Source organism: Vicia villosa, linkage group LG5, assembly GCF_029867415.1.
Source record: "Vicia villosa cultivar HV-30 ecotype Madison, WI linkage group LG5, Vvil1.0, whole genome shotgun sequence".
Lineage (NCBI taxonomy): Eukaryota > Viridiplantae > Streptophyta > Magnoliopsida > Fabales > Fabaceae > Vicia > Vicia villosa.
Window position 1 is genome coordinate 168,031,034 of NC_081184.1, and position 13,460 is coordinate 168,044,493.

The 13,460-nt window shown below is 34.8% G+C and overlaps 3 protein-coding genes across 3 annotated transcripts; 1 reads left to right on the top strand and 2 right to left on the bottom strand.

The window, feature by feature from the left end:
• Positions 1-1,012: 1,012 nt before the first annotated feature.
• Positions 1,013-3,784, top strand: LOC131603799 (AP-4 complex subunit sigma). The gene is made up of 4 exons (XM_058876233.1): positions 1,013-1,292; positions 2,840-2,926; positions 3,267-3,335; positions 3,501-3,784. Exons 1-4 carry the CDS (start codon positions 1,152-1,154, stop codon positions 3,633-3,635), a joined length of 432 nt encoding a protein of 143 aa, XP_058732216.1. The 5' UTR covers positions 1,013-1,151; the 3' UTR covers positions 3,636-3,784.
• Positions 3,785-5,812: 2,028 nt separating this feature from the next.
• LOC131608146 (ATP-dependent 6-phosphofructokinase 3-like) lies at positions 5,813-9,830 on the bottom strand. The gene is made up of 13 exons (XM_058880078.1): positions 9,567-9,830; positions 9,329-9,375; positions 9,173-9,212; positions 8,376-8,438; positions 8,151-8,288; positions 7,820-7,978; positions 7,679-7,732; positions 7,521-7,589; positions 7,268-7,397; positions 6,932-7,197; positions 6,663-6,711; positions 6,373-6,527; positions 5,813-6,101 (listed from the first exon to the last, which is right to left on the bottom strand). The coding sequence occupies exons 1-13, from the start codon at positions 9,666-9,668 to the stop codon at positions 5,955-5,957; spliced, it is 1,419 nt and encodes a 472-aa protein (XP_058736061.1). The 5' UTR covers positions 9,669-9,830; the 3' UTR covers positions 5,813-5,954.
• A 497-nt stretch (positions 9,831-10,327) lies between these two features.
• On the bottom strand, positions 10,328-11,758 carry LOC131605971 (uncharacterized). Its single transcript, XM_058878257.1, has one exon. It carries the CDS (start codon positions 11,756-11,758, stop codon positions 10,328-10,330), a length of 1,431 nt encoding a protein of 476 aa, XP_058734240.1.
• Between the last annotated feature and the right edge of the window lie 1,702 nt (positions 11,759-13,460).

The window sequence follows — 13,460 nt, forward strand, 5'->3', positions numbered from 1 at the left end:
TTCATCAAATTTGTCACCAAGATTATTCAAGTCTTCAATGGTCCCCAACTCATCAAAAGTTCCTACTATAGCAGCATTATTCAATTCATCCACATTCCCATTAATCAATTCAGTTACTGCTTCCGCTGGATGCATTACATATAGATGCACATTCCCATTAATCAGTGCAATTACTCTCATTCTAGTTGTTCATGCGTCGTCTTTCAACATCACTAACTCATTATCATCCATTATATCATAATACCACAAGCTATCTACTTTTGGATACCCTAGTTCTTTTAACCCATTCATAACCTCAAAATAACTCCAATAATCGGGGTCAACCCCCCAAATCTCCTCTAACCCATCATAACCTAGCCTATTAAACTCTCTAAACACACCCCCGCGATGTACAACACAATCAAACTGATCACTCATGACCTAATCATAACGAATAAGGAATAGGTGAGACTACGGAGTAAACAGCAATGTTATAACGACAACTATGAAAACGAAATGGAGAGATGACCCACGTACCTTAGCCTGGAAATGAGATGCTGGAAACAATCTTCGTCTTCAGCCTGAGGGTTTCTTCGCATCTGCTAGGGTTTCTTGGACAAACGATGGAAATGAGGAGAATGCTTGAAGTAATGAATTTACTATTTGTAACACATCACTATATGCAAAAATAAAAGAAAATGTGACAATAAGCATCACAAAATGACACATCAGTTTACTAAATGCCACATAAGTTTTTTTTTTTAACATTTTTTCAATGGAACTTGACATAATGAATTTAATTGCCTAACGGAGACTGATTGAAGGACGCTAATGAAATGTTTTAAATTTGTAGAACTACATTGAAACAATAAATTAACTTACATGGCTAAAAGAGTAATTAAGCCTTTCATTTAAAAATATAATTTATTATTTTGAGTTTAAACATGATTACTAAAATAAAAATTTATCTAATTATAAACCATTTTAACTTCACATTATTTTTAAATAAAATCAATTCACTTAAAACCAAATCAATTTTGTTTGCTGCAAAATCAAACATATACTTTATCATATTTTGATCCGAAAAATATTCATAAATCATAATATCCCAAAATAAATTCATCCCCTCTCCTCTTTCTTAGGTGTCTGTGAATTTGTTGCAGAAGAACAAAATGGGGATCCGATTCGTGTTAATGGTGAACAAACAAGGTCAAACTCGTCTTGCTCAGTACTACGAGTATCTCACTGTTGAAGAAAGACGAACCCTTGAAGGCGAAATCGTTCGCAAATGCCTCGCCCGTAACGAACACCAGGTTCGCAAAGTTCTATTCCTTTCATTCTATTTCATCAGATCTTGCAATTTTAGGCTATGTTTGGATATCAAGAAATGAACGGAGCGGAATGGAGCGGAACGGAGTGGGATGGAGCGGAATGGAACGGAGCGGAACGAAAATATCATTTCATTGTTTGGAAATTTTAGAACGGAATAAGACAAATTGTTCATTCCGCCCAAATTGGAGGGGAAGGAATATGGTGGTAAGTGATGGAATGGAATGGAATCCATACCACTCATTTCCGCTCCGCTCCATCCGTTTTTAAATTATCCAAACAATGGAATATCATTTTATTCCATTCCGCTCCGCTCCATCCGATTCCGTCAATCCAAACATAGCCTTAGATTAGGTTTTGGGTATATTAGATTATAAGTGTTCACATCAACTTGATGTTGTTTGAATATCATTGAATCGAATGCGATGGAAATTTACCTTGTTATACTAGTTTATTATTCAACCCTAGCTTTTGGGTATGTTTGGATTGAAGATCGCTAGCATAAGCTTGAATCAATTTCATTTGACAACTGGGTTTGCAAAAAAAACCTTCTTTTTGCTTCCATTTCAACTTAAAATTGATGATAAACTGTTTACAAATTAGACTATAATGGAAATCAAAGGAAGGTTTTTTTTTAGTGTTCTCTTTGGGTGTTACCAACTATAAATCAAACATTCTAGGACGGAAAGATCTGAAAAATAAATTTTAAATTTTTATTCTATTTGAATATGTTTACTATAGATTAGAGAGATTAGCTGATTTCTTTCCACACCCGAAATTGGAAAGAGAAAAAAGTTAGTAAGGTATTATATGTGTTGGAATTTCCGCTTTCATTGCAGTCCACTTTTATTGGGGTCCTCCCCTAGTCGCCTAAATTGCGGCATTTGACTTGCCTTCATTGCAGCTTCTGACACTTTCATTTTGTTGGCTTTGAAGGGATGAATTTAGTCCAAAATTACTTAGAGATATGGCATGTGTTGTTTTTATAAGCTGGGGCAATTCCCACCTTACAAAGATGAGTTAGACCCAACCCAAATTCTAAGAATATGCAATAGAATGCATCCCACTTTGTTACTTTAGGGTGTGTTTGCTTGTGGGATTTTGGATGGTTTTTCGATAATCCTCCAAAAACCAACTCGCGCACACACACACACGTAAACTATTTGAGTTCATTCAACTTTATGTCATTCATATTGATACACCATGGTCTAAGATATGGGATTAGGTTAGGAGTCTCACATTTATTCGATAAAAGTGCTCATGTGGCACATAAGCTTTAAGACTCTCCCACCTAATAGACTAGTCTTTTGGATTGGGCTTTTTGCAGGTGGTTAAGTCCTAACAGGTTAATGATTAATATGTTTTGTCTAAGTCCTTCCTATCTATAATATGAAACTTTTTAACCTTTTCTTACGCATATTAACATGTTGCTAGTTTATCCCAGAAATTTACAGGATAGAGTTGTCTTATTATTGTTTGATGTTTTTGTTCATCATAATTGATTTTACTGATGAATTTTTGTCATGGACAGTGTTCATTTGTTGAGCATCGCAATTACAAAATTGTATATAGGCGCTATGCATCTTTGTTTTTCCTGGTTGGAGTTGACGATGGCGAGGTAATTCATTTTTTTCTCTTCTATATTTCTCATTCAAATTCCAATGGTTTCACACAATGGCGTTTATTAATTTGAAACAAGCAGATTGCTTTGATCTTCCTGTCACCAGTGGCAAATGCGATCTGCCTAACATTATTTTGTCCAAAGAAACAGATAGGAATCTAGAGGTTTTTCGGTTGTAAAATGATAAATCTGAAGTTAATAATCTTGTTTGTTAAACACTTCAGCTTCAGTAAAATTTCCCGTTCGTGTATCACTGTTATTGTAGATAAATATGATATAATTTCAACTTCAGCTTCTAATAGACTGGTCATTCAACTCTTTGTGGATAACTTTGCAGAATGAGCTTGCTATTTTGGAATTTATCCATCTCTTAGTTGAAACCATGGATCGACATTTTGGCAACGTGGTAAGTCTTGCTGTGATTAGAGTCTGTAGATTGTGTATGTCAAAATTAAAATAATTTGTCTCCCCATATTCTTCTGCAATGTCTATTATTTTCATCCTTCAATCTCCCAAAGTTATCTTCAACCAAACACTGATATCATGTTTCATTGTTTGCTTAAATTTGCAGTGTGAACTAGATATCATGTTTCATTTAGAAAAGGTACATTTTATGTTGGAGGAAATGGTGATGAATGGTTGTATTGTGGAGACTAGCAAAGCAAATATTCTGACTCCCATTCAGCTGATGGATAAATCATCTTAAGTGAGACAAAACAAGAGTTCATGTATTTCTATGTTATTATTACTATTAGCTGTCAATGTTGCTACTGTATGTGTACAATCAAGTGAATATAAACTACATCAGTTAATCTCAGTTTTCTCTATGAATAAAATACTAAAGTTTGTATTTCATTTTTATTTTTTCTTTCATCCTTGATTGTATTGTATTGATTATTTGCTTAAAACAAACGTTCCTAATTCTTCTTGGTATGGGCACAAATATTGCAATGCAACATTTATTGGCCTCAACCTCAACAGTGTTCTGTTCCACTGTGTTTGCTGCAGCAGGGAGGGGGCTTTTCCTTTCTACATGATGCAAGTTAAATTCAATACAACTATGGGGAAATTCTCTTTCATGGATGTCCACAAACTCTTTGTTGAGATTCTTCAATCAGAAGTCATTTGTTGTGTAGAGAATATATATAATTTTATATTGTTCAATGATTTTTACTCAAATATGAGGCTATATTGTTCATTTTGAAGGTTCAATTGTTGATCATACAACAGGGAAAGGAACATTGTAGGTAGACAATCTCTGATAACTTTGATGCAAATGAGGGGCTGGTTTTGGACGCAAGTTGTTAGAAAGAGCCCCCACATCACCTAACTTCACTATGAAGAGTATACCTTATATTTATTGTCTTGCTTTCTCTCAAGTATTGAAAAAGACCCTTCATAAAATGGTCAATCAGCTGAGATTTGTATGTGTTTGGGTTTGGTTGTTACTTTTCCATCGTTACACTTTACAGTTGGTCAAACCTCTGAATGAGCAAGATCACAGGTCTGTACAGAAGTTCATGTAACTTCACATTCTGGGTTACTTGGTTACAAGGAGAGAGGTAGACAGTCTCTCCAAGCAAGTTCATAGTGTGTTGGACAACTCTAGACAAGATAAGATGATTAGTCGTGGAAGAGACCACATTAAAGAGGAAGATAAAAAGATGAGCTATAACATTAGGAAATGCATTCGTAAGATTATAGATGGACACTTTAAATTGGTTGTGAGAGTGTTACGGGTCATTTGGAGTGACCCTTATAATAGAGATACAATGAAGATATTAGAGGCTAAACACATGTATAAATCACCTCCTTCCATGCCCGCCACCATGTTCTCTACAACTTTCTTTGTGGCAGGAGGAGGGGACATTATTCTTCCCAAAAGCTCGTCGTGTGGTAGAAATGGTTTATGAGTCCAACACATATTAGACGTACGGTGTGAAGAAGGTTCAACTGTGGCAAAAGACCTTTAATTTTATGTGCGATTAAATCTTTAGTTAATTTATGACTAGGAGGAAGATGTTTTGACGGTAGTGCACTGTCGGTGTAAAATATTTTACATGGTCAGTGCATCACAATCATTTAAAAGAAATACTTTATATGTGATTTTAAAAAAAAAAGTCAAATTTTTATAAAAATTAACGGTTATAATTTTACCGACAGTGTAAACTGTTTTACACGGTCGGTATATATATATATATATATATATATATATATATATATATATATATATATATATATATATATCATCGAAGATATTTAATTTGTATAGTAAAAGGAAATTCACACGATCAATCAATCCTTATCATGATAGTCGGATCATTAGAATATTTTGACTTCTATTATCACGTCACTTCAAAAATCACAAATGATTTTGTTAATTATGATAGGCTGATAGTGAAAAACTTTTTGAATTTGAAAACAGAAAAAAATTAGGAAAAACAGACCCTTCGATTGACTGAGTTTTACACGTTTTCTAATTTCTAGAAGTAGCTTATTTTCCAAACTAATCATGAAAATTGAAACCATCAACACGTTTATAAACAAGCTGGAAGCATAAGTTTGACTTGTGGCGAATTTAGGTTCACCTAACTAATCAATACTTTAAATATCTTCTTGACTGAAGAAATTTTCCAAGTTCAAACAATTCCATCTTTTTCCACATTTGTGTCTTTCATTTTCCTAACATCTACATTGACCAAGTTATATACTTGGAAGTTAAATCAACCACTAGCTGAGTCATGGATAAGAAATTGAAACAAAAACTCTTTCAAATTCAAATGATTTGCATATGGAACAAAACATAACAGAAGAATACACCTTGCTCATGCAAGGTTGAGCTTTCCACATGCATCGATCTTATGGGTGTGAAAAGGCAAAAAATAACTAATCATGTATACATAATTTACAAGTTACAGTTGCAACTTACAACACAAGTTAGCGGCTAAAATGGTGGTAATAACATGTACAGACATAGTGATAAATACTGTTAGCAAAATGGTTGGTTCTATGAACAATGCTGATCCTACAGATTAAATGACTCTTCCTCTTCTTTCTTATTCTCTTCAATAGCAGTCTTAGCAATCAAAAAACTCGGTTGATTTGTTGAAGATAAAAGCCTAGCCCACATTCGATCTGTTATCACTACCGTGTTCTGTCCTTCCGTGATTCTCTGCATTACACAGCAACCAATATCTCAGAGAGTTAAACAAGACTAAAAGACCTTGCGGTCAAAATCTATGAAGCACAAACACCAGAAACTCGAAACGGATACTGATACAGACACATCTTTTTTTAGAGGTGTCGGTGCTACATAGATCAAAATATAGTTATACAATATCCTTATCCTACTTATAATTACTTGCTATCTCATCTTATCATGTTTTAACAAATAATTCTCATGTAGTATGCAGAAGCGGAATTAACTAATATCGCGAACTCACATTAAAAGGTATATAAGCTTGTCTTCCATGCACAAGCCCACTAGTAAAACCAGAGTAACCTGCCATTGCTCCATGAACGGCACTTTGACCGAGAAGTGTGCAGTATACGTTGTCAGAAGCATTGCTTGGAACAGCTCGAATCATATAGGTAGGATCTGTCAATTGGGAAAAGAAAGGGTGATACTTGATATTTCGGATATTGTTTATTTCAATACACATATATTTGTACTTATACGTGCGCCCGCATACACACGCGTAAATAAAAAAGTTTAGTTTTCATTTTTACGAACCTATATATTTGAGAGTTATGCCCATTGTCTTCTGTTTAGCAAAATGATCCTGCAATATCAAAGATTCAAACTGGTTAATATAAGCGGTAGAAAAAGCATTTATAAACAGATTAGTCAGTAATCATAGCCTAAATGGACATGGATGTAATGTAAGGATGCAAACATGTCAAATTTCAATCTGTATTATAGAAATAAATTATGGGAATAATAGATTTTAAAGATCACATTGAGATAACCAACACAAACAAACAAGAAGAAATAATCAACACCTTCATTTTCTGGGATATCCATAGCCCAACATCTTGAAGAAGTTTGTTTCCAGAAGCATCCTGCTTGTGCATGGCTTGGATACTCTCTGTGACAAGTTCCTGTCCTGCACCTTCAGCAATCACAATAACCATGTGGCCGTTTTCTTTTAGTCTTCTCTCCGCAAACTCATAAAGTCCACCCGGACCTTCAAGGTAAAAGGGTGTCTCCGGAATTAAGCACAGGTCCACGTCCCGACTTGCAAGGGTCGCATACATTGCAATAAATCCTGCACCGTGCATCCAAAATTAGCAAGGAAGATGATAAGTGGAGGCATTAGAAGCAATCAGGAAACATACCACTGTACCGGCCCATCAACTTGACAACACCTATGCCGTTTTCAACACTCTCAGCTTCAACATGTGCTGCATTTATAGCACGCTGAGCTTCCTCAACAGCTGTGTCAAAGCCGAAGGACTTGTCAATAACCTATTAAGCCAGAGACAACAGAAAACCATCTACAAGTTAACCATGCTAACTGTAGTAAGCAATAACCAGATTCAAACTACTTGAGTTGGAATAATAGGATGAGGGGAGAAAATAAAGATTTACCGGAATGTCATTATCTATGGTTTTTGGAATTCCTACAACTGCAACTTTGAGGCCACGCTTTTTAATTTCCTGTGTCGATAAATGAATAATGAACGTTTATGGAAAATTCATTTATATTCTTAATCCTAACAGCTTAATACTAATTGTTATATACATACCTCAAAAATTCTGTATGCACCTCTCTGAGTTCCATCTCCTCCTATTATATAAACCTGAATTCGACCAAATTATAAGTCTGATATACTTCATAGTTAAGAACGCAATATTATACGTTCCGATAAATAGAAGGAAAGACAGACCTGGTTGATTCCCCTATCTTGAATACTGTCAACTATCTTTGTTGTGTCATGTCCACCTCGTGAAGAACCGAGGATAGTTCCTCCACGCTTATGTATATCATTTACAGTTTTAGGAGTTAAAGGGATTGTATTGTGAGCATAGAAACCCTTATATCCTCCCTGCATATTACAGCACCTTTTTATGTTTAGAGACTAATAAACTAACAGAAAAGCAATATTTGGAAAATTTTTCATTTGTAATTATTGCATTATTTTTTTATGTTCATTTTTATGTTCATGATTGCATGAAATCCAAACATGAGGATAAAATTATTTTGGGAAGATCACTTACACTGATTCCTAATACTTTCTTGACGCCGTACATATGGTAGAGACCACATACTAACTCCCTAATAACGGTATTGAGACCAGGACATAAACCTCCACATGTCACGATGGCAGCCTGAACTTCATCTGATTCGAAATACACCTGAGTATCCAATTTTTTTACTGTAATGATTAAATAAACGCAAGAAGGAACCTAAACCGGTAAATTCTCACACGCGTGGAAACATACCTTTTGACGAGGTCCTGCACGCCGAAAATGTATCCCTCTTGGACTATCTTTGTTAGCAATAATCTGTTAAACAAAGAGGAAAATAAATTACATGAATTAAAGTAATTGTGTCTAGTTTTCCAGTAAATCCTCCATCAGAAAATTGTAAATCACTTTTTAACTTGTATTGTTTTAAGATCTTTTTGAGGTCCCTAGTGTCAATTGAACTTAGCTAGTGTATGGTACCACATCAGAATTGAAATTTTACTCTAGCTTCTCTCTCTCGTAAGGCAGTGGCAAATCCACAGCCGGGACAGACACACATCTAAACCACACCAAGTTGTTACCTCTTGTCTGTCATAATAACATTTCATCAATACAATTTTTGTTGTTGTTAATAATAGATTGTGTTCCGGTCGAACTTAGAGTTGTATGGGGACTAGATTCCGGGCAATGTGAGACTTTTGCTCAGCCAGGAACATTTTGCTTTCATTGGAGATAATCATGTTCGAGGTACGATCGATCAAACACTAAATACGAGCACCTTTTTCACCCAACAAACTTTACTTCACCGCGTTCATTAATACATTATAAACGAATACAGGTTCTATCTTATGACATTAAGATGGTATAACATCGACGCTATTGTTATAACTTATAACTTTGATTTTCACACCATGCGTTATATGAATTGTATTAATATGATTATTATTCTAGCACTTCATTTACATCACAACCAAAATTCTCCATATATACGGCATTAAAGATTATTACAACAGATAACCGAAAATTTACCGCAAAATAAAAGAAAATATAACCTTTTCAGGAACACTATCATCAACGTGCACGAAATATTGCCTGGCAGAACAAAATCAAAACTAAATTAAATTAAATTATAAATGAAGCCAAATGAAATTATAACAAAAAAGAAATAGTAAGAAGAAGAAAATAAAAGCATATATGAAAAAGCTTACTTGACGACTGAATAAGCAGGATTATCTTGCAATGGATTAGAATAAATCTGCGAAGCACAAGAATAGGAATAAAAATTAAATATACAATAAACTATTATTATTAAATTTTTGTTTCTGAGTTGAATACAATGATGATAGAAAAAAAAAAAAGCTAGGTAGAGAAGAAGCATGGTTTAACAGGTCGCATGATAAAAGCATAAAGAGAAGAATTGGAAAATGAATTGTTACGACGACGTACTGGTAATTCAGGAATGTAATCGGACAAATGAGGAACATCTTCGAGAACGTAACCGGCGGAGCCTCTGATGATTTTAGGCTTTGAATTCGGAGAAGAACCCATTACTATGGTCAGTAATGGCAGCAAGAGGAAGAGAAAGAGATAATGGAGTTTGTATGGAATTGAAATGGTGGAAGAAAATGCGTGAATGAATCGGGTTCGAAGGTTTAACGAGTGGTTTAGAGGGAAATGGTGTATTTATAGTAAACGTTTGGTGAAGATTGCTGAACCCGAATCAAGGTTCGCAAAATTCACGGTTGCTTTCGTTTTCTAGCAGAGATTTTTAAAAATAATTTTTTCGGTGGAAAAAGGAATGGTGAATAAATGAAACTCAAACAGGTGGCGCCAAATTCTTAGTTTTCTCGTGCTTAACAAATTGTTTTTTTTTTTATTATGAAAATACTTACATACAATTTCTTGAATTTCTTAAATTTATTACATGTGGTTTATATTATTTTTGAATAAAAATATAATAAGTGTATTTAAATATTAATTAAATAGTAAAAATATGAAAAAATTATATATGTGTAAGAGAAAATTATATATTTATTATATTTTTATAAAAAAAAAGTAAAAGTCTCGTAAAAGAATTATATTTAACTTTAATTTTTTTATCTGTTTTATTGTTACTTTTTAATTTATGCATATCAAAATAATATATATATATATATATATATATATATATATATATATATATATATTGATAGAAAAACATAGATATATTAATAGAAAGCCAAATTAGCCGAAATTACAGGAGACTTCTCGCCACAAGGGATAGCACCTAACCAAGTACGAGAGTCAACCGACTTTCCAATGCCCACCAAACTATGAGCATCAGTATTGACATCCCTTCCTATAAACATAACAGTAGATGAAATAAGAAAACTACGTAAAGAACGACAGTCCATAACAATAGGATCCAAGTCTGGCACTGAAATCACGCCATTAACATAGTCGACCACACCTAGCGCATCCGACTGGAGCACCACTTTGTCGAGCTTGAGGTCATCTGCTAGCTGCAGCCCCCACCGAATTCCAAGAGCTTCCGCCGTGCCCGGTGTGACAAAACTTGTGAGCCTCTGAGTGGTCTCCAGTAGAACTTCTGCATTTGCTGACCTTATGACACAACCAAGAGAGACAATGCCACCATCAAAGCATCCCACGTCAGTTTGGATAATCCAGGAATTCCCACACGACACTTCCACCTTCGAGGGCACCACTCGATCCGTAGAAACCAGCATGCTACTATCTTCTTCAATGGAGGAAAGCCACACATCTTTAGCAAACAACATATAGCAAGGAACACCCTTGTCAAACACCACAGAGTTCCTAGCTTTCCACACCTTCCAAAGCCCCATACAAACCACCTGACACAATTTGACATCCTTGTTGCGAAAAATCAGCAACAACCAGTCCATGACCTCGTCTACATCCGGTATCCTCACACCCAAAGGAGGTGAAAAGAACATTCTCTTAGTAAAATCATAATGAAGAAATAAGTGGGAAGAAGATTCAGCATCACAATAACACAGAGGGCACGAGGGATCTAATACAATACCTTTCTTACACACATTACTCCTTAGAGGCAGAATATTTTTCACTAACCTCCACAAGAATTCTTTGACTTTGTTGACAATAGGCGCCTTCCACAACAGCTTCCAAAAACCATCGTCAACGCTAGTAGAAGGGCCAGGCATATTGAATCTCCTAGCAGCCCCCAACAGATGATACGAGGTCTTGGCCGAAAACTCCCTATTTTTCTCCGCATTCCATATTAGTTTATCATCCAGCAACTCTTTTGAAAGAGGAATAGAAGCGATATGAGAGACATCACCATCACCAAATGACTCTTTAAGCGTGTGCAGCTTCCAGCAACCCAAATCACCATCAATTAGGGAACTGGCCAAAGCACCCGGAACAATCGGGACAATAGGGTTCAGAGGTTTAAAACCCGGGAGAGAAGGGATCCAATTATCAGACCAAATTTTCATCTGTTCACCGTTTCCGATACGCCACCTAGAACCTTTGAGCACAACATCTTTAGAGCTAAGGATACTCCTCCAAGCATAGCTTGGCTTGAAACCCAAACCTGCCTCAGCAATAGATCTTCTAGAATAACATCTACCTTTGAAAAATCTCTCCATAAGAGACATGTCTCCATTCAAAAGTCTCTAAAACTGTTTGCTAAGAAGACTGGTATTAAAGTCCCAGAATCCTCGAAATCACATCCCTCCTTCACTTTTTGACCGCGCCATCCACTGAATTTTCCGCTCCCTGTCTTTTGACCCCCACCAAAATCTAGCCAACGTTGCCTCTATCTCATCACAACAGCTATCCGGAAATTTATAACAACTCATGATGTATGTCGGAATTGCTTGCGCCACAACCTTTATAAGAACCTCCTTCCCAGCCTTGGATAGAAAACTCTCCTTCCACCCCTTGACTTTTTTCCTCACTTTCTCAACAACCAAAGAGAAAACCTCTTTCTTCGATCTACCAAACACTACCGGCAGGCCTAAATACCTTGTATGAGTCCCCACAACTTTGGTTGTTCTATTGAATTTTGAAATTATAACATAAAGAAAAATAAAAATTCCATGAAGATTACAAATAATAAAAAATAGGAAATATTTAATATAATTAAATTTTATAATTCAAATAAAGTATGGATTATTTTTAGGAAGTTCAAATCTTTTCAAATATATAAGTTAGCATGGATCGTCTAAGTTTGTTTGACTTTAATGTATTGCTTATGCTTAATGTGATTTTTCACAATGGATTGTTGGTACGTGAATTGATTTGTGTTGATGGTTGGTTTTAAGAGTCTCACGTAGAATAAAATATGATCTAAACATGTATTTATAAGTTGGGAGACTCACCCTACAAACCGCTTTTGTATAGACGAGTTAGACTTAGACCATATTTTTTAACATGATATCAAAGTTTGGTTTAAGATTTGATGATCTAACAACTATTACGTTTTCACTATGGAATCACCTATTATTTATTTTTATGCTCCAAATATCTCGTTCTCGGCGTGAGAAAGTATGTTAAGCGTCTGATATCGGATAATATATAATCTGAATATGTGTTTATAATTAAAAGCAATCATGATCCTACAAATCAGTTTTGCAAGAATATGTTGGGGATTATTTCTTAATGGTATTTGTTTCGGTTTCTTTTAACCACTTTGCATTATTAGACTATCTATAATTCTAGTTGATTATCTTTTTTTGTCTTTTTTTATTATTATTTTGTTTTTATAAAGCTATTTAGAGTGTTGCAAGAGTTTTCTTTCAACACCCCATTTGTTTAAAGAAAATTAACGGTGTAAAGACACGCCGCTCAATTTATTGGTTAAATAGATATAATTCACGAAAAGAGTTATGAAGTCACGTTCTACATCGACGGCACAAGAACATTGAGTCACGTTCTACATCGATATGCATCCAGAAAATGGAGAAAAATATACTTTTACAATAGACAAAACAATGTAAGTATGTGTATGGAAGGAAACAGCCAACAAAGTCACAAGAGATGCCATAAACAGGTTTAGTTCTAGTACCATAATTGTCAAAGCCCACAAGAAAAATTCTTTCAAAAATAGTGATGGGCTATCCAATGAATAAAATTTCTTAACCTACCCTATGATTTATGATTTTCTTATGTATTACGTGAAATTTAAAAAATGCTTCTAAAAATTGGAAATATATTTTTAGGACGCATCAAGAATTAATAAAAATCAATTTTCTAAAAAATATATTTTCGATTTTAACGGGGCATTTTATTTTCTTTTTAAAATAAGATGGATAGACTTTTGGAATTGTATTATATTGTGAAGGGTGGGTATTGGAA